The following is a 20,387-nucleotide window of genomic DNA, read 5'->3' as shown; positions in this document are numbered from 1 at the left end:
CCTTTTCCTTTACGACGCGGAACAATTCTTCAGAAAATAACTTCCGGCAGGGGGGAAGATTTTTTACCTCGTTCCACAAAGTTCCGTTTCCAGCAATTTCTGTGGCACGGCGCATAAACGCAGGAGCACCGCTAGAGAGCCAGCAGAGGCTAGAGGCTTCTAGAAACAACGTGCACCGGGCTATTACCGGCAAACAAACTCGCTCTCTCTGCACACAACGTTACACATTAAAGCCTTGGAAAGCACTGAGCGGGCCAGATGGCTAAGTGGGGAGAAGGAGACCCTCGTTGGATTGTAGAGGAGAGAGCCGATGCGACTAATGTCAACAACTGGCACTGGTGAGATATGATGAAAGGACACTGACGGCTAGCTAGCTTGCTAATGCTAACATCACACATTGAGCTTGTATCTAACGCTATGTCAAGCTACAGCTGTTGCTTGTGGACTTAGATCACATATGCAGATCGATCGGTGTTATTCGGGTGTTCATAGACAGCTGTGAGTGTAAATGTAGAGCATTATTAAGGAAAACAGTGACATTTTAAGGGACCTTATGATCGTTTTCAAGTTAGCCTCTCTTGTAGCTAGCTACTGTAGCTTCTAATGCATGCATTGAGGTTGTTAGCCGTCTGGGGTGGTTAACAACACTGTGTCTGTTACAACACACGTGTTTCGGTGTAATAACGTGCTCTATAGTTTAATCATATGGTTAGAAAGTTGTCGGATTGTGTTAGTACACATGTATAGAGCACGTGAGGTTGCCCCATTTACAAAGTGGCTGTACATTATATATAAATATATTAATATAGTTTGCAGCTAACGTTACTAGCTAAAGAATAATCAGTGGATCCAGATTTTGGTGTTCGGACTGTTGTTTCTATCTTGTTTTGAGCTCGAGGTAGAAGTGTAAAAGTGGCCATAAGTATGACAGCACATGTCCTATATGTGCTATGCTGTTTCTCCATGGAAACCTTATTCATCAGATAAATCTGAAGACTCAAAGGGCCTCTAGATGGCATTGTGTCTTGACTAAATTCCTATCAAGTAAATTCTCCCAGTGATCCCTGGTGATGACTAAAAAAAGCTCTTAGTTTTCCCAAAATGCCGCTGTAGCTGCTTTGAGAATTGGCCTGTTTTAAAAGTGTTAAACCATTTGAGTTGCTGTGTGTACTTTACTGTTTTACCAGTTTTCTATAATATATCATACAATGTTAGACTGCCTGAGATGGGTAATTCATCACATACGACATCATGTCTGGATGTATTTTTGTCAGTTATGTTGTCGTTGTGTGGTAATGCAGTAAAGCCTTCCTGTAACAACCAAGATAATGTAATGTAAGTGTGACATATATAAGCAGATTTAACATTCACTGTAATGAGTTCCATCTGAGGCAAGTTTGAAGTTGATGATTTTTATACCACAAAAGCAGCAGCAGCCACCTGAATGGCAATACTACACAATGTAGAATGTTAAAATACTACTAATGAAATCATAAATACTATATATCAGGTTTATAGAAGGAATTTGCTGTGATGTTTTGGTGCATATCAATAAACAGAGAAAACAAATACAAGTAATACAAAAGTCAAGAGTCATAAATCTAAAATAGAAGAATTTACAAAAAAATATGAAAAATACATTTGTTTTTTTTAAATATCTGTGTAAAAGTAACACATTGGGTCAGATGTGGAGACTTTACGTTAATGTAACATGTCTTGTCTATGGGGCGGGATAGGAGTCGGTGTCGGTGGGGGTCCGTGGCCTTGTTGATGAGGCCAGCTACTACACATACAAACACATTGGTATTCTTTCAAAAACATAATGTATGCATGTGAAAATAGATTTTCCCCCACAAGTCTGTCTCTCTTGTAAATCCCTAAACTGTGAATCTATCCTGAAGATAAATAGGTCAACAGTATATTGATGTCCGTCCCCTCTCACTCCCACATTTCCCGTCTCTCTCCAAGCTATCACTATCTAATAAAGGCAAAACAATGGCCAAAAAATAAAAATAGTATACTGATGTCAGAAAAGTAGGTAGCACAGTGTACAAATATTAACCAGTAGGGAACACCTGTTCAACATAACTGAACACAACTGTGTAAATGTTCAAGAAACGTAAGAATCAGATTTGTGTTGTTTACCTGTCTGGATGTGTCGCTGCGGTCTCTGCTGGACTTTTCAGGACTGAACGAGATGCGACAAACTGGTCGTCGGACAAGTTGAAAGCCCTGGTCCTCGGACTGACCGTGGAGGACGAGGACGGGAGCTGCGAGGTGACGGAAGTCAGCAAGTTGGAAGGAGAGGCCTCGATTAACAACCGGAAAGGGAAACTTATTTTCTTTTATGAGTGGAACCTGAAAGCTGCCTGGACCGGTGAGTAGCAGACTGAGGCTGCGGTTGGTTTTGTCTGGGTGGGGGTGGGGGGGGGGGGGGGGTTTGGTCAAACATTTGCTGCTTTCGCTGCTGGATGAAAGCAGAGGAAACAAGCAGGAAACTGTCTTCATCACCTGCATACTGCAGTGCACGTCTTGACAAAAGGACAGTAACTCATCTGATCTCCGCTGACATCTTTATTCTCTTTATTTTACCAGGAAAGTCGAAAGCAGGAATCAACTATAAAGGAACAATTGAAGTTCCAAACCTCTCTGATGAGAACGACATGGAGGATCTTGACGTAAGTTTCATTAAAGAACTTGTGTGGAATGATTCTAACTGACCGAGTGGTGGAGGAACAGTGTGGTGACGTCCGTCCTGTGGTCTTTGTCCAGATTTCTGTATCGTTGAATAAAGACGAACCTGAAACGCCACTGACCAACCTGATGAGGACGAAAGGAGCCGAGAAGATCCGTGAGGCCCTGGGAAGCTACGTAGGGTTCTTAAAAACAGGTGAGTGGAACCGGGTCTCGATCTTAAAGGAACAATCGGCGATCTAAAGTGAAACAAAAGGGGTCTGTTATCAGTGTCAAATCGATTGTCAAGTCTTTTTGGTGTTTACAGTGTATTCCTGTACTTCAAATGGTCAGAAAAGATGATTTGGTGTCATTTAAATCGTGGTGATGAGTCATTTGTAAGATTTAGGGTTTAAAATGTAACAACACCAGACAGAAAAAAATCTTTCTCTTAAAAAACAGACCTAACATTTGAAAGTAGGCATCACTGTTAAACATGTTTTTATAATATTTAGGATAAACAACCTCAACGTTTATCCACTGCAGAGATTTAGAATAAAACCGTTTGTATTTGTTTATTTAAAGTGGAATTTCTTTGTATTTTTAATGAAGTGATGATGAAGAAAACGCTGGTTTTCAGCTTCATTTTTCAAATCTTCATTGCAGAGTTCACACAGGGGATGATCCTGCCGACAGCCAACGGTGTGGCCAAGCTGCAGTCCACGTCACAGTCCAAAGCCAAGCAGGATAAAACTCAGGTTCGTGCTCACGTACAAAAAAAAAAATCAGCTACGTTTTCAGACAAACCTCTCGTCTGTAAATTATTCACTGTAACAGAATCATCAGTTATGAACCATCGCTGTGTTTCCCCTGCGGCGGTGCAGCAGATCTTCCCTCACCAGACGTTTGTTCTTGTTGTGTGGAACAGATTTCCTCCTCAAGCAGCACAGCTGCTCCAATCAACACCGGCGTCAAGATCCCCACCTGTAAATTCAGCATGAGAGAAAAGTTCCTCACCTCACCGGCGGATCTCTACAGGGTGTTCCTCAACCAGGAGGTGAGCTTCGCCTGTTTATCTGACGTCTCATGGACGATACAGCTGAAAGAACAGGTGACGAGCGCTTAGCGACTGTGAGATTTGACTTCATCTGACTAACATTCGATCACTCTGCAGATGGTGCAGGCGTTCACACACGCTCCAGCGATCGTGGACGGAGAGAGAGGCGGAAAGTTTCGCCTGCTAGAAGGAAATGTTTTCGGTGAATTCACAGAGCTGGTAAGACTTCTTTAAGTCTTTAAACCATAAAATATATCCGCGTGTATATCATTTTATACACGTGCTCATTACCTTCAAATGAAATGGATCATTTCTCTCAACACTGAATCTTCTCTCCGTCAGGCACCTGATGAGAAAATAGTTATGAAGTGGAGGTATAACAACTGGCCCTGTGGTACGTTGACGACGTCATTTTTTATTGAATATTTGCTGAAACAGTTTATTTAGTAAAACACTGTCCGGTTATATTTTCTCAAATGAGAAATATTTTCTTGCTTTCTGTCACTTCACTGAAAAATGAAACTCGTTAGTCATTTTTGTTTGTTGGTTCAGACAAAACACACAATTTTGACATTTTATATATATGAATATATAATTTATCAGAAAAATAACAGGTACATTAACATCAACAACTCTCAATTCTCTGTCCATGAGACAACATATGGAAGTGCAGAAATAACTAAATGTCATTTGCTGTTTGTTACTAATAAAGTTTGTAGTGCGACGTCAGACACTGATGTTGAGGTGCGACTGTATTTCTGCTCCTCAGAGCATTACGCAACCATCACGATGACTTTCTTGGACCGGAGCAGCGAGACGGAGCTGAAGGTGGAGTGTCGAGGCGTCCCGGACGACGAGGAGGAGCGGACGAAAGAAGGCTGGAAGAGATACTACTTCGAAGCTATTAAACAGACTTTTGGCTTCGGAGCGCGACTCTACTGAAGATGGTTTACTGTAGTACTGTTTTCATTTCCGTTCTGAATTTCTAAACTTCTTGTCCTTCGATCTCTCTGGCACAAGTTGTTTCATTGTAAACTCATAGCGCGAGTTAACGAGAGACAGGAAGTAGGCGAGGCCAGTCTGTCACCTGTCTGTGTGTGTAAATGTTATAATTTCAACATATTTAAAGCTGGATTTCTCCCCGTCAGTATTCGGTTTGTTGTTCAAAGGAGCGTAAATGGACTGTGCCTTTGGGACTCTGGATGGAAACTAGATTGAATAAAGCAAAGAAGAATCTATTGAACCACTAATGCAAATTGGCCTCCACTTCTAGAAATATGTAATTACTGCAAGAGTGAAAATAAATGTTGGTTTTCTTTTATTTGAGAACATGTTGCTTTGAAGATGAATTATTTTTTTTTTTACTTCTTTTTAATCTTTTCAAGTGTAACTGTGGTGAAGATGCATGTTTCATTCTGCCAGACGGAGGATCGACTACTGGACTGGAGTTGAACTTTACTCGTGAAGTCTGTCTCTTATAGCTAAAAGCAGTACTGTACTTTCAGTTGTTTCTTTCATGCACATTTCAAGCCCGGCGTCGGTCTGTGTGATCGGAGCAGCTCGGCCCTTCAGAGGGAACATGAAAACTTTCTTTCCTTATGCAGGTAGCTAGTAGCAACCTAACACAGACGTTTTGTTTTATTTGGCTTCAAAATGTAAATTTCCAGTAAAAAGTTTTCAGAACAAAATGCATCTATTTATTGATCATTTCATCCCTCCATGATGTAAAAAGATTAGTTGGTTGGAATAAACCAATCCCTGTATGCCCTTGATTTGTTTTTATTTATGTGAGCACATCTTTTCACATTAAATCTGTCAATCACAGACGCTGAAATGAACTTATTTTATTTACAATTTGACTACATTTCACATGCAAAAGGTTTACTGTCTTTAAAACGTTAATTTACGAAGTGCTTTAAAAATTAAACGCTCAAAGCAGAAACCGCAAAAGGCCTCAATTCAGCAAAATAAGCACTCAGTTTGGTTTTAAAGTGGTATTTCAACCACAGAGACATTATCTTACCATCTCAACTGTAACGTAATTTAACCACAGCATAACATTTACTTTCTATTCAACTGCAAAACTCAAGTTTAAAGCAAACAAAGCTTTTAAAAGTCTGAAGCAATTGATATATTGCATAATTTAAGTTCATTACAAGTATTTTCTTTACACAGATAATTCAAGTACTTCTCGTCATCCTAATACGTATCTGCTACAAACAAAAAGGGAAAGGGCTTCACTACAAAATGTCATTTATCTTTTCAAAAACAAAAATCCCCAAAACTATATTAGCAGGCAAAAAAATATTAAATAATGTTTGTTTGTTTTTTCCCCCCCAAAAACAACTTGTTCTTTTCATAGTAAATATTCCCAACAAGATGGTGACCTGAATCAGCTTAATGCTTCAGTCAAGATAAAGGTGACATGTTGACGCAGCTCTTCCTCTGGTTGAACACTCATAAGCAGATGAAGAGCTCCGACTCCTGGAAGAAACACAGCGAGTGAGTCACGTCAAACTCTCCACACGTTAATAAACTGGTAGTGACTGCTGGGTGGATGTTCTTCTTTACATCTTTTATAAACGCTGCCGGTCGACTTCTCCTCCGCGGCCTCAACAACATGGCCTCTCCTCTCTGGAGTGCAATGAGCATTACAGCCTCATGGGGCCGCTATTTGTAACTTACAGCCTTTCTGTCTTGTTAGTTTACGACCAACTGCAGCTACAACGTGCTGCATCTAACCTTTTCATACGTGACCTGCTTCAATGGCAAGTGAAAGGAGAGCCTAATAATCTGAGTCGTATCTCTGGATGAATGAATGTGAGTGAAAGTGTTTTCAGTTGTAGGACACGAACCCCGGAGCTGGAGTCATTGTCCAGCGAGTCGAGGCTCGACCGCGGCGCCTTTTCTACCACGTCAGGCGGCTTTTTAACAGAAATGTCATGTCGTCTGCTCCTGGAAAGAACAACGTGTGAAGTAAAGGTTAGAGCTGAAACAACTCGTCAATCAACAACAGAGAAAGTACTATTATACTATTTTGATAATGTTTTGATTAATTGTTTGTCATTTTTCCGATTCCAGCTTCTCAAATGTGACGATTTGCTGCTTTCCTTTGTCTGATATGACACTTAATTTAGTCTTTTCAAACCTGAAGACGTCCCTGTGGAGTTTGTTTTTAATATTTCACAAACCAAACGACTATTCGACTGATTGAGAAAATAATCTGCAGGTGACTCGATAATGAAATCAAACATTGCAGCCCTGATATTGATGTACTGTGGATCATTTTCTGTCTCAGATTTAAGTTAAATTGAGTAATTTCAATATGCAGCATTTAAAACACAAATGTTTAACCTCACTTGCACAGTATTTTGTTGTAACCGTCTTCCTTTAATGCTTCTAAAAGTGCTAATAAACAAAGTCAGCTGCCTAAATGCTACAACACAATATAAATCATCTGTGTCACACTTTTCACCACCCGAACAGTTTGTGATGTTAGAACTTTCTCTACCTGTACAGCGGCCACACGCTCATGCCTCTGTTGTCCTTCTGGCCTGCCGTAGACGTGGCTCGCTCCGCCAGCTCTCTGAGGAAGTGGAAGAGCTTCTCCGACTCGATGCACTGCTTCCTGCACAGCAACATAACATCATTTAATACACTTAAAATATAAACATGGCTTCAAGTTATCGCATTCTCAAAAATCTAAGCTTTGTCCAAATTCCATAAGGAATATGTTTCAAGTATTTAGTGCATTCACAAAATTGTCTGCAAGTTAAATTGTAGACGGTGATGGAGGAAGATTTAAGAAAAAAACTTAATAAATCTTTAGAAAGTAATTTGCTGTGATTTTGTGAGTTGAATTTGCAGCAGCCGACCGAAATAACATCTGTCATGTACAACGATTTCTTGAATACTAATACTATGACGTATGTAGTACATACTGTATACTATTAGTCTGGCATGCAGTCAGTGAATGCATCACAGCTGGATTAGTCCTGATTTCTTTTTCAGCACAGGTTTTAAGCGGTAACACAGTGACTGTCAGTGAATGTGTATATAAACTGTATAAACTACACATTCAGAAATCTGCACATTGTGCCGAATGAGACGAGGCCTGTTTCTGAGGTGAAGTCATGTGACCGACGGACCTCGGTGAAGGTGGAACAACAGGTTTACTCACATGTGAGCGACGGATACGACGGTGCTGAGCTTCGACTGAGTTATCAGACAGGTTTCCGTCAGCAGACACTTCAGGAACATTTCCAGCGCCCGAGCTGAACTCTGCAGTTCAGGACTTCACGCCACTACGCCTCACCCTTTCATCACATCTCTACACGTCTGCTTAACACAGTCACTACTATCTAGTCACACCATCTACATTTGACAGCAGGAACCAGAAAGGATCACCTGCAGGGGTCTTTTTCTGGTGCATTGTATTAAACTATTTATCATTGCAGCACTTTGTTTGTTAATTAATCATTTGCTGGCTGCAAAACCTGGAAGAAATCCATCTGCTCGGGTTTCAGTGGAGAGTTTTGTGTCTCATTGCAGCTTTTCCACCCTCATAATTATAATATACAGTAACTGGGAGGAAGAACAATACATACTTTGAGTTTTTGGAAGAAATAAAGAGTGGTAAAATGTGGGACTGGATATTTGAAAAATGTTCAGTTCCATTGCCAACAACATACCCGTGTTTCAGCACCTAAAACATGTTTAATATATAACATAATTTCTGTTCAAACATAAAATATAAATTCCAAAATGCAGTTTAAATTCAGCATTAGAAACCGATTGTTTTGGTTTGTGTTTAAAAGGTCCTGCATGCCATGAAGAGGGTACGTAGGTTAGGAGGGAAACAGGGGACTAAAGTATCTGTTCTCATCATAATCCTGCACATCTGCAGGTTTTAAAAAGGATACAGATGATCACAGGAACCGCCATCGCAATCCTCCCCACCTCTGCGTCCTTCTGCATGATCTTTTTGATGCGACTCTGGGAGCAAAAACAAAGATTTCACCACTATCAGAGAAGAGACACGCTGCTGCATTCAGGCGCTCCTCGTAAACCTCCGTTCTCTAGATCTGAGGTCATGGAGGCAACACGTAAAGCGCTCAGAGCTGACACCTGCAAACGATAAACAGACTGCATATGAACTGAAGTTTTAATGGCTGTTGTTTTATTAAATGGTTAATTTGGAAACGTGACACCTGTGATTGTACCTGTCTGTTCACTTATCTATGTGTTTACATAACATAAAATGCATTATTCAACATGCCGAAGAAGAACAGAAATAAAACAGAAAGCACTGCAGCACAGCGAGATATACAGTTTCAGACAACATCAAAAGTCTCATATCTCATACGTGAACCTGTTTATTATGTTGCTGATCTCTGTGTTTTCCTTTGTCATTTTCTTTCTTGCTCTTTTACTTCTTTTACTTGAGGGTTTTACAGGTTAAATTTGCCTTTTGTGTCGTCCAAACAAGACCAGAGCCGAATAAATCTGTCAAGTACTTTATCATCTGAAAGTTGTTACGTACAGATTCAGATTTACCATAAGTTGTTAACTCAGCTCCCGGGCTGTCCGTAAATATCCCGTGTTCGACCCGGTTATTATAAATAAAATGACGGTTGACAGTCGTAGTGTTTACCACTTTGTCAGGACGGTGATAGCCCAGTTTTCCGACAGTCCCTGAAGGCAGCAGCTACTCCATGCTACATGAACGCTGCTAGCTGTTAGCTTGTTTTAAACTCACCTTTTCAAAGCTTTAACACACCAGAATAAAGTTTGTACTCACGGGGGGGAACCGTACATGATATCTTCTCTTCTGTCCGGGCATTTTACTCGCTTCGATCCGCGCGGGTCGATCACATTTTTCATGTTTTTACCGCAAACCGCCGCTGAGTCCATTTGTTTACCTCCAGCAGGAACAAACCTGAGAAACACGCGCACCTGAGCGCAGCCCCCCTCGTGACCCCAATAATGACGTCACGACCCGCGCAGGTAGTTCATAAAAGTAATAAATCATTTTAACGGGTTTTTAAAAACTTCATCAAACCAAAGCAATTTAAAGTTGTGAGATTTTATTTTACACTGAATGTAACTGAACACTAAGAGTTTCACCTGTGAGTCAGATGAGTCATTTAGACGTCAACATAAGATGTGATAAAAGATAAAGACAAGAGTTGTAAACTGATAGAAACTTAAATTTACATAAAACTTTTCCACAATATAAACATCTGACATCTAGCTGAGATCAAAGATGTTTTTTCTTTCTTTCACGTAAATACTATAAACATACATACTATCATGCATATATAAACTATATACACACAGTTTCTTTATTTGCACATTAATTAATCACATTTATGCACTTATATTGTACATATTCTTTATTCTTTATATTGTGAATACAGATTTGCATATTCACCCACTGTGCAGCTCTTTATATATATATATATATTACATATTTGTAATGTACATTTTTATCTAATATCTACAATTGCATGACTTCTGCAGTACTTGTTGTTTTCTCTAACTTTGTATATTGTGACCGTCATGCACCACAACATAAAGGCTTGTATGTGAAAATGTAGTACAATAAACCTGATTCTGATTTATCGGGAGCAGCACACAGTGACATCGATGGGATGTAAAATGAGCCAGATTTTAAATAAGATACTGCATACTGTTTATTTAAACAGGTGGAGTCTTGAAACTGATAATATTAACAGGAACTTTTGTGCTGCCTCACAGTGTCCCTGACAGTTACATCTTATATATTTATAATGTCGAGTTCAAGCTCAAACAGTCTGTTGAAGACTTAAAGACCATCTAGACGACATGGACCTGTTTGCCATTACAAATCAATTATCTACATCATATCACTCTGCCTGGACGGCTCCGGTTGCACTAATGACTACAAAGGTCAAAGATAAAGTTAATCAGTTTTCTTCACAAAGGTTAGTGTTATATTACACTGATGAAGCTTCGAGGCAGCAGGACGACTCTTTATTTTGTTTCTGTGTTTGGAAGAAAGACGACATCATGTTGCCCCGTGTGCTGTTTGCAGTCTGTTTATTTGCAACACGTCATGTAGACGGTAAGTTAAACGGTGAGTTCAAAAAGTTGTTTCTTTGCAGGTTCTTGTTCTGTATTATTTTCTGTGAAACACACTAAAAACACCTCTTTTTATTTGCTTTTGCTTCTCTCTTGCAGGTCACACATTAAAGGAAGAAAAAGAACATTTCAATCAGGTATTTTCTCCACCTAAAACATTCAACACTGCATGAGATTACAGAACAAAACCAACTATTTCTTATAAATATATATATATATATATATATATATATATTATCATATCTGGATCACAGGAATATGTAAAAGTTTCACTCTGCATAACTGACTGTAAATAGTTTGTGTAGTATAAGAATCAATAGTGTAACTGAGTGTGTTTACATTTAGATATTTATTAGATATCAGACTGAGCTCAGCTGCAGAAAAGGACGCAGCTACATTTAGGTTCTTCTGCTGTAAACAACAGACAGAGGATATAATGATTACAGCATACGTACTGTAAACCTTCTAGTCTGAGCAGGTGTGATGGATTGCTCTTCTTTTAATAGCTTCTAGCCCTAAAAGAGGTTCATTTAAACCGCTTCCCCCCGTGAACCTGAACCCATAAATCTTCCTGCAACGTCTCATGTTGTGTGGAAGCGAAGCTCGATTTTCAGGTGATTATCACACTTATGAAAAGCTCTATTTCAGGAAATCTTCCTCCGTGACTCAGCAACATCTCCAGGTAAAGGACTGAAGAGGTTTTAGAGAGACGAGCAGCCTGCACAGGTATCCAGTCAGCTGCGTTCTGGGCCTAAAGGACCAAATGTGGGTTTACGCTCTCCAATACGTGGCTGCCACGTTTAGGGCTCAGAGTCGTTCCAGTGTGCAGGACTTGGACTAGTGTTGGCACCTGGACTTAGACCAGTATACTTGCAACCCAAGAGCTGTCTAAAACCAAAATATAGACCAATCCAGAACAATAACTTAACGATACCAACACATACAGGAGAGAGAGCGGCTCAGTGTGGACTTGGACTGGTCTACATGCTGCTGTAAAAACAGATTTAAACACTCGGAATAAACTTGCAAACTGTTGGCTGCTGTTGAGTAAAGTTTAAAACGATAAGGCTGTAATGGACTCATCAGTCACGCCCTGTTGACACACTATCAGAGTTCACGTAACCCTGAAGCCATTTCAGCTCCGTTCAGAACAAACGAGCCTCCAGTCAAAACCCTCCAACTCTAACCAGACGCCGCTCTGCGCTCTCAGCTCCACATGAACGGTGGGAATGTGTCTGTGCGGTTTCCCTGCAGGATGTTTCAGGAACAGATCTTCTCCGCCGTCGTCTGCATCCTCCCTTCACCTGCCCTGACATGAGCCCGTCCCCCGCCGTCCCCACCTCAGGTGAGTGTCAACATCGACTGTTTGACCATGAAAGAAACAGGGACCCTGTCTGTGAGTGAAGTATAGTGTGTTTGCTCTTCCAGAGACGTTCTTATGCTTGAATAACTAATTGTGTGGCAATAAAAAATGAAAAACAGCACACAGTTTCCGAGCTCTGCTTCATGTGTTTGTTTGTCTTCTGTTCTAGTTGAATATGTTAAAGCTGCAGACGTCAAAGTCATCGCCGCGCTGGGAGACTCTTTAACTGTGAGTGCAGTGATGTTTGGTTCTCTACAGAAAATACTCCGTGCACAGCAGCTGGGAGTAAACCACACCAGGATACTGGACACTATTTTATTACCAGATTACATTAAAAACAAGAAAGGGGGTTATTTGTTTGTCTTTGCTTTATATTTTGGGAACTGCACAGGTTCGTATTGGCATGGATCAATCATTACAGTGTGTTCCATCAGAAACCATTAGAGCTTATAGTGGAAACCATCAGAAACCATTACAGGCTCAAGGAAACCAAAATAACTTAATAAGGAAAACGCCAGAAACAATACAAACCCAACAGAGAACAATATATTCCTTCATGGAAACCACGAGTTTTATTGTGGTTTAATGTCGTTGTTATTAGTAATAGTAGTAGTAGTTGTAGTAATAAATTATATTAATACTATAACAGTGTTCCTCTTCATTAAGAACATTGCCTGCTTTTATTGCAGACAGCCATCGGTGCCAACGGTTCTACGATTCTCTCCATACCTTTTGAATTTCGCCAAGTGTCTTGGAGGTAAATCTGTACAACAGCCCAATTCCAGACTCCATTTGAAATAATCATGTTTTAGTTTTTTTATCTATGCAACCAATCAAGAACTCCAAACTCTCACTTGAATATCAGTTTCCTGTCGAAAGTTATCAATGGATGATTTATACCAATTTGTTTTAGAACACTATCTGTTTTAGATCACTGTATTGACCTAATTTAACTTATCTTAACTTGAGATAACTTTATCTTATCTCGCCAGTCACATTATGAATTCATTAAAATGTTATTATGATTTATGTTACTGTTACAAACTGTGTTCCTTTCTTCTGTGTGCAGCATAGGAGGATATGGAACTTATCAAAACGTCATAACACTGGCAAGTAAGTTAGTTTACAGTGAGCAGATTGCAGTTTAAAGAATCACAGGTTAGGTTAAACAACCTAAGATAGTTAGATAACTAGCTAATGAATGAATGAGTGAACTTCTGCAACAATCTGTGATGTCTTTGGCTGAGATTGACATTATTTCTGACTCCAATAAACCCCTTCATACCAGGATGACTTGGCTTGTTTGTATCATAAAAATCTATGTTATTATAAAGCAGTTTGGTGTGGTAAATATTAGAACTATTAGTAGACAAAATCGCAGGGTTTTTTCTGCTTCATGAGGTCTCTTTTTGATTTTAAATGTTCGATTGTCTTGTTGTCCAGATATTTTTAAACTCTTCAATCCCGATCTGCTGGGTCCAGCACCCGTAATGACTCTCCACGGCAGCCCAACGACTGTCAACGAGACCGGTTTCAACTTTGCCGTCACCGGCCACAACACGCTGTGAGACTCTAAATGTTCATCATGCGGCTGTAGGAAGCTTCAGTAAGGAGGCTGCAGCCGTGATGAGACTCTGACTGCCTTCAAAATGTCTCCCTTCAAGTTCAAAGATCAACATAATTACAGCTGCAAATTGATATTGATATGATAGGATAATGTTTTATTGATGTCAGTGAGACGCTGTGTGTGTGTGTGTTTGTCTGTCTGTCTACAGAAACGTCTCAGACCAGATCAGACACATGATAGACACGTTCAAGTCTTATCCAGTAAGTCTCAGGGTTCATCATTCTGCATCTGCGTTTTCTTCTTCGTGTGACCAAACTGAGTTTCTTTTTTAGGGTCTGAACTTCAGAGAGGACTGGAAGGTGGTGACGATGCTGATCGGCATGAACGACATCTGTGATTACTGTAAAAACAAAGTGAGAGCTCTGCTCTTCTGAAACGTCTGCGTTTGTTGTGCTCAGTTCGTATTTAGTTTATGTTTTAAAGGCCAATATAGGTTGATCCTTCTCTTTTGTTTCTGACGACATCTTTAAAGCCAAACTTAATGGGAAATTCCAGTGTTTTATACCATTTTACAAATGTCTAAGTGAGTAATAGTTACCAAAGGTTTTGGAATCGGTCCCGCAGATCGCCTCAGCCGGCAGCCGCGAATGAGCTGCAACGTAATCCTTGGTGGCAGCTCGCCCGCGAAAAGTAGGACCGCTAAAAGTGTTTGCCAGTGGCAGGCTCAGATTGTTATTACAAGTGTCATCATGGAAATGATCCCTGCACAGAGAGACCTCTTTGTTTAACCAGAAACACTCTTGATTTCAGAGTGAGACTTCTGTTTCTGGTTAAACAAAAAGGATCTTACGCTTTAACAAAAAGGTGTGTCTCTCTGCAGGGATCCTCTCTGTAACGCTGTCAGACTATTAGAATAAGAATCTGAGCGAGCACTACAGGCTGAGGCGATCTACTGGACCAATTTCAAAACTTATAGTCACTAAAACACCTGGTTTTTTAAGACACCAGAAGCTTTTGCTGTGTCACTGCTGCTGGGTGTGGTTACAGGTGCAACAAAGCTTCCTTCTGACCACACCCAGCAGCAACTTTTAACCAGAGAGGGCAGAGAGACACTTACTTGCTTACCAGCCTCTCATTAAGGCACTTGTCAGGATTATTCTATTCTCTTATATTCGGTGGCAGTGGAAAGTGTAATGGACATATAAATTAGGCCTGTGAATGAAACACTGAACGTTTACATGAATGAGTAACGCAGACGCAAATAATAATGGAGGAAATCGCTTCACATGTTCTGCTCAAACTCTCCACAGATGCTGTTCTCGCCCGACAGCTTCATTCAACACGTGACAGAAGCTCTCGACATGATGATGAAGGAGGTGAGATTTTATAACTCAAAACCAGGTCAGAGACTGGATTAAAGGTCCAGAACCACACCAGGCTGAAATCCTCATTACACACCAGGCAGCGAAGTTATTGGATGAATGAGTCTCAGCGTAACTCAAGAGGGTTTATTCTGTTTTAGGAGTTTCAGGCTCAGCTCCACGTTGTCAGACTTGATACCTATTAGCTATAGCACTTCAAGTTTTAGCAACTGGCCAGGTGTGCACAGGTGTGACAGTACAAAACAACAAACAGGATTTGAACTTGGAGGGATTGCCTGAAAGCGTGCACCAATGTCCTCATTTAAAATGTTATTTCTTTATAAAGATTAATGCGTCTCACTCCTCTCTTTGGAAGCAGGCTTTTTGCTTCACCTCCACCTTTGACCACTCAGAGGGTTTTTTCCTTCAGATGTGTTCGGACAACACGTCGTGCGGGAAGCACACTGAACCCTTTATCAGCTGTACTTTGGCTTAGCTCAGTGCTAACATCAGCTGACGATAATGCTGCTGTCGGTGTGCTAACGTGCTCATGAGATGCACATTAACATGTTGGTCTGTTAGCATGTTAGCGTGACCCAGAGGCGAGGGCTACTGTGAAATACCAAGTCGAGATATTTCAGGCGTCAGGACCGACATCAGCGTCCCTAATGTGGCTAAAAATAGAAAAAGTAAAGGCAGGTTTTAACCCTCCTTACACAACGAAGAAACTATTCATTCAGCCATTGTTATTGATAGAAACACAGAAGAATGAATGCTCTCTGTGAACTGAGTTGCCTAAGGTGTGAATGTATTGTCGAGCCTTTTATTGACTGTGCCTTTGTGTGCATTTATATCTGTGCAACTGTTGAATGAACAGTTTCTTCATGTGAAAACCCCACTCTCCTCCTCCTCCTCCTCGTCCTCCTCCTCCACTATCACACTGAAACTATGAAGTATGAGAGAAGACATGCAGACATTTAAAGAAACACTCTTCAGTCAGTGGATGAACTTTACCTTCTGGTTTCAGATCCCGAGGACGATCGTGAACGTGGCGCAGATTCTCCTCATGAAGCCTCTCAGAGAGGTCCAGAGACCGACGCTGGGCTGTCAGCTGCAAAAGTCACCCGTTTCTCCTTTTTGATTTTACATGTTCATCTAAACCTCTCAAGTCAAACTGCAGGATCAAACTGTTACCACCACTTTATATTAAAAGATATCGAGTAGTCACTGTTATCCACTGTTGTAGATTTCCTTTTTCAGGCAGTTAATATGTTTTATTAATAAATGTATCGCAGAAATTCAGCTATAAAATCAGATTAGACAAAGAATTATGATTTAAACACATATTTATGAATTTATTTATTCAGCTTGATTTGTTTAGAATAAACCTAAACTATCAGGAAACACTTTAAAAAGAGAGTTTTCATCATAACATGAAAAGATTTTAGAGGTCATACGATCTTCTAATTTATATTCTGCAGTGTGTGATACGGTGAGATGAAGCAGTGCAGTGACTAAACAGGGGTTTCATGCTTTGTCTGCTTCACATCAGTGTTCAGATCTGTAAGGATTACAGGTCATAACTGATCTGATAATCTATTAATTTGATAACCTGATAATCCAGCAGTGTGATAATCTGATAATCTGCTCTCAGGGGTTTCTGCTCGTGTCTCGTTCAGCCTGAAGAAAACTCCACTGAGCTGACGGAGCTGGTTGAGATTAACTATGAATTCCAGGTGTGTGTAAACTAACAAAGCTGATCAGACTGTCCTCACTCGATCAACATCTGGTACAGAGTGGGACAGACAGTCCCAGTCTCTGTGATCAACTCTACTGTGTTTTAATAAAGTGGAACTCTTTATTTCATTATTCATTATTCTCATTTACATATTTTTGACAAAACAAAGAGAAAGACGGCTTAATGACAGCATCTGTATTGTGTGATCAGCTGCATTGACATTTAAAATGAGCGACCACAGAGGAAGTTAAAGGAGGCGGGAGTCGGCTTCGTAACTTAACTGAAACGTACACATTAAGACCTAACAGCTGACATTTTAAGAGACTATTTGATCAAGTTTCGGGTGAGAACACAGACGACAGAGAGAAAATATGTGTTTCTAAATTTAGCCTTGCATTTAAATTTGATCTGGCCCATAGAGAGGTAATATATCATCAGGCTAAATACTCGAAAAGTCATTTTTATAGTTAAAACGTGTTGATCCGTGGGTCACTAATGAAAATGTAATGTGTTTCCATAGTAACAGCAAACATTTTGACTTGTCATTGTAGGAAAAGCTCAGGAGTTACTGATAACATTCAAGTGTCTAAGGCGTGACAGTGTGACAGTCAGCATGCACAACGCCAGGACCTAGAACTGAGTCAGCTAAATGGAATTCAGCCATCGCTCATTTCAAAATGTCTGCTGGGTAAAAGAACTTAACTATGGTTTTAACTTCCCTTGTTTCCAGAGAAGATTGGAGAAGCTTCTGCACAGCGATCGTTTCTTCAGAAAGGACTTCGCTGTTGTTCTGCAGCCTTATTTAGAGAACGCAGAACCACCGAGACTTCCTGTAAGTCTCACACACACATTTACTCAGGTCACTTTTGGGGGCATTACATAGACTTCCTGGAGAATCAGCTCACAGCACACACACACACACACAATTTAACATTTACATTATCCATGTTTTGCCTTTTGTTTTCCTTCTGTATCAATTTCATTTCACTCGTGATGCAACTGTTATCATTATTTCTTAGTGATTAAGTTTTTTGTCTGACGTAACTTCAGGACGGGACGATCGACTTGAGCTTCTTCACGGCAGATTGTTTCCACTTCACTGTGAAGGGACACGAGGAGCTGGCAAAGGGACTGTGGAACAACATGGTGAAGTCTTCAAAGAAGGTTTTATTTAGCTAAAGGTTTGGTTTAGATTGCTATGACTAATATGTTGATATTTGTATCAACTGTTTTAATATAAAGTGACTTAATTGGGTTTGAAATTGATCAGAAATTCTGTCTAATGCATTTAAGTATGCCATGACAACACGACAACACAGGACAGAAAAGGCTGAAATATTGTCCACCTACATAAAGTATTTGTTTTTTTGATACTGACCCTTAAAATGAAACCTTTTCCTCAGTTCCAGCCTGAAGGAGGGAAAGAGACGATAAAGACGTTTTCAGAGCCAATAAAACTCACCTGCCCGACAAAGGTACAGCACGACCGACATGTTGAAGACTTTCCTGTTTGTGTGTGTGGATAATAAAACTCCTATAATAACATTTCTGTTACATTTCTCCAGGAGCATCCGTACATCTTCACCAGACCCCGAGCTGACTCGTCGGCACCGACGCTGAGACGTTTCTCCGTGACCACGTTGACGCTGACGTCTCTGCTTTCTGTGTTTAATCACCTGTAGTTCGACAACGCTGCCTGGACCGAGGGTTTGATTCCCACCGGAGCCTAAAAACACATAAACACTCAGGGAACTTTGTGAGAAAGGCTTCCACCTCTGGAGATGTGATCAATCAACACACCAGTTTATCATTTGTTTTTTAATTCATCAGTACATTGACCAATATACTGTATTTGTGATGTCTCCTCTTCTGTGATTAGATACATTAAAAAATGGTGAAAATGTTGAATGTATAACAGCTGCAGAAAACCTCTCAAAAATAATTTTACAAATAAGTTTCCACTCTTGCCTCATGATTGAGTTCATTCGATTCTGGTCCGGGCCCTTCGCTGCATATCGTCCCTCCTCTCTCTCTCTCTCTCTCCAGCGTTTCCTATCTCTCTCTGTAGCTGTAACTACCCAATACAGAAAATATGCAAACTATACACATCAAAACTTGAATTATAACTTTGTACGTTGTTGTTTAGAGACTCTCGTGTCTTCAGAATAACCTTCTCTTGGCCCGAGTCTGAAGGTGCTGTTGAACATTGTCGCTGAGCACGAAAAGACAAATATTAACCTCTGATTTTGTCCCATTATGTCTCAGAAATGTTGTTGTGGTGTTTATGTGCTATTGAACTGTGTATCTGTCCACATGGAGAGATAACAGAGCTGTGATAAACTTTCTGTGGCCTCATTTGCAAACACACTGATATGGATAAACTGCAGCTGTTGATGTAGATCACTCAGGAAATTGAACTATTTAGATTAACTACGATTTACTTTACTCATTATTGACAGATAATCCAGCATTACAACATAATTTAACACTGGCTGATGCTGCAACTTGTCAGTAAAACATAGAGGAACATATCTATCTAACTAAATATTATGATGCCACGTTTCCGAAAACATTTTAAAGCCATTTTGTTGCAGTAGATTTTAACTGTGTCTTATTTCTGGTTGATAGTTGATATGAAGTTGTTGTTTTTTTTGTCTTTCAACTAAATTAAAATAAATCTGTCAACATGAAGCCAAATCTAAGTTATTAATAATTATATCAATAAAATAATCACCAGTTTGTTTGTTTTTTACTTATATTTCTGAATTGATGAATTAATACGCCCCACAAACATGATAAACAACAAACAGGCAATATGTATGAAATGAAATGTTTAGTGGTTTAAATGTCGTATGTTCTCACTCTAGTACTGTACGTAAGTACAACTTTGAAGTACTTTACTTGAGTCTTTCCATTTAATGCTACTTTACACTTCTACTCCACTACATTCTGGAAGCCAATATTGTACTTCTTCCTCCACTACATTTATCTAACAACTTTTCAGATTCAGATTATTAATACAAAATATAAATAAACTAATAAATGACAAAGTAATATTATGGATTAGTTATAACGTATATAAAGTACTTCAATTTAGCTCTTTTTTTTTTACCAGCTGCAACATTAAAGTGATGCTTACTGATTATAACACAGTGATACTGTATGTATTACTCTGAAATGGGCCATTCTGCATAATGAGTACCTTTACTTTTGGTACTTTAAGTACAATTTGATGCTAATACTTTTGTACTTTTACTTAAGCTTTGAATGCATGACTTTTACTTATAACAGAGTATTGCTACTGTTCCTTAAGTAAAATGAACTTCTTCCGGCATTGTACAAATGTTTTATACTGTATATTTATTCCACAGTGCCCTCCAAGTTAAATATTTGTGTTGCAGTACCGCCGCGTGGCCGCCGGGGGCAGCAGAGTCACTGTTTACAGGCAGAGAGCAGCTGGCTGCACGAGCTCCTAGCTGGTAGCGTGGAGTTGAAACGAGAGGCAG

The 20,387-nt window shown here is 39.9% G+C and overlaps 2 protein-coding genes and 1 long non-coding RNA gene across 7 annotated transcripts; 2 read left to right on the top strand and 1 right to left on the bottom strand.

Annotated features, from left to right (window-relative positions):
* Positions 1 to 135: 135 nt before the first annotated feature.
* ahsa1b (AHA1, activator of heat shock protein ATPase homolog 1b) lies at positions 136 to 5,555 on the top strand. Of its 2 annotated transcripts, none has more exons than XM_070920061.1 (9): positions 136 to 338; positions 2,187 to 2,377; positions 2,596 to 2,678; positions 2,773 to 2,890; positions 3,340 to 3,431; positions 3,602 to 3,730; positions 3,848 to 3,949; positions 4,073 to 4,124; positions 4,500 to 5,555. In XM_070920061.1, exons 1-9 carry the CDS (start codon positions 259 to 261, stop codon positions 4,670 to 4,672), a joined length of 1,020 nt encoding a protein of 339 aa, XP_070776162.1. In that variant the 5' UTR covers positions 136 to 258; the 3' UTR covers positions 4,673 to 5,555. The 2 variants fall into 2 exon arrangements, with proteins under 2 accessions (XP_070776162.1, XP_070776163.1); XM_070920062.1 differs by having other exon boundaries at positions 3,340 to 3,437.
* LOC139297413 (dr1-associated corepressor) lies at positions 5,432 to 9,649 on the bottom strand. 4 transcript variants are annotated; one of them, XM_070920065.1, is made up of 6 exons: positions 9,531 to 9,649; positions 8,653 to 8,725; positions 7,911 to 8,004; positions 7,242 to 7,358; positions 6,580 to 6,685; positions 5,432 to 6,211 (listed from the first exon to the last, which is right to left on the bottom strand). In XM_070920065.1, exons 1-6 carry the CDS (start codon positions 9,570 to 9,572, stop codon positions 6,188 to 6,190), a joined length of 456 nt encoding a protein of 151 aa, XP_070776166.1. In that variant the 5' UTR covers positions 9,573 to 9,649; the 3' UTR covers positions 5,432 to 6,187. The 4 variants fall into 4 exon arrangements, with proteins under 4 accessions (XP_070776166.1, XP_070776164.1, XP_070776165.1 ...); XM_070920063.1 differs by having other exon boundaries at positions 5,432 to 6,214; positions 6,586 to 6,685; XM_070920064.1 differs by having other exon boundaries at positions 5,432 to 6,214; positions 6,586 to 6,685; positions 9,546 to 9,632.
* Positions 9,650 to 17,941: 8,292 nt separating this feature from the next.
* Positions 17,942 to 18,701, top strand: LOC139298206 (uncharacterized). The gene is made up of 3 exons (XR_011598496.1): positions 17,942 to 18,027; positions 18,285 to 18,356; positions 18,447 to 18,701. It is a non-coding gene; the product is annotated as an uncharacterized lncRNA (long non-coding RNA).
* Positions 18,702 to 20,387: the final 1,686 nt, after the last annotated feature.

The sequence above is a fragment of the Enoplosus armatus genome, chromosome 15 (genome assembly GCF_043641665.1).
Source record: "Enoplosus armatus isolate fEnoArm2 chromosome 15, fEnoArm2.hap1, whole genome shotgun sequence".
NCBI lineage: Eukaryota > Metazoa > Chordata > Actinopteri > Centrarchiformes > Enoplosidae > Enoplosus > Enoplosus armatus.
Note: the sequence above shows the minus strand (reverse complement) of the source record. Positions and strands in the feature narration are given on the sequence as shown.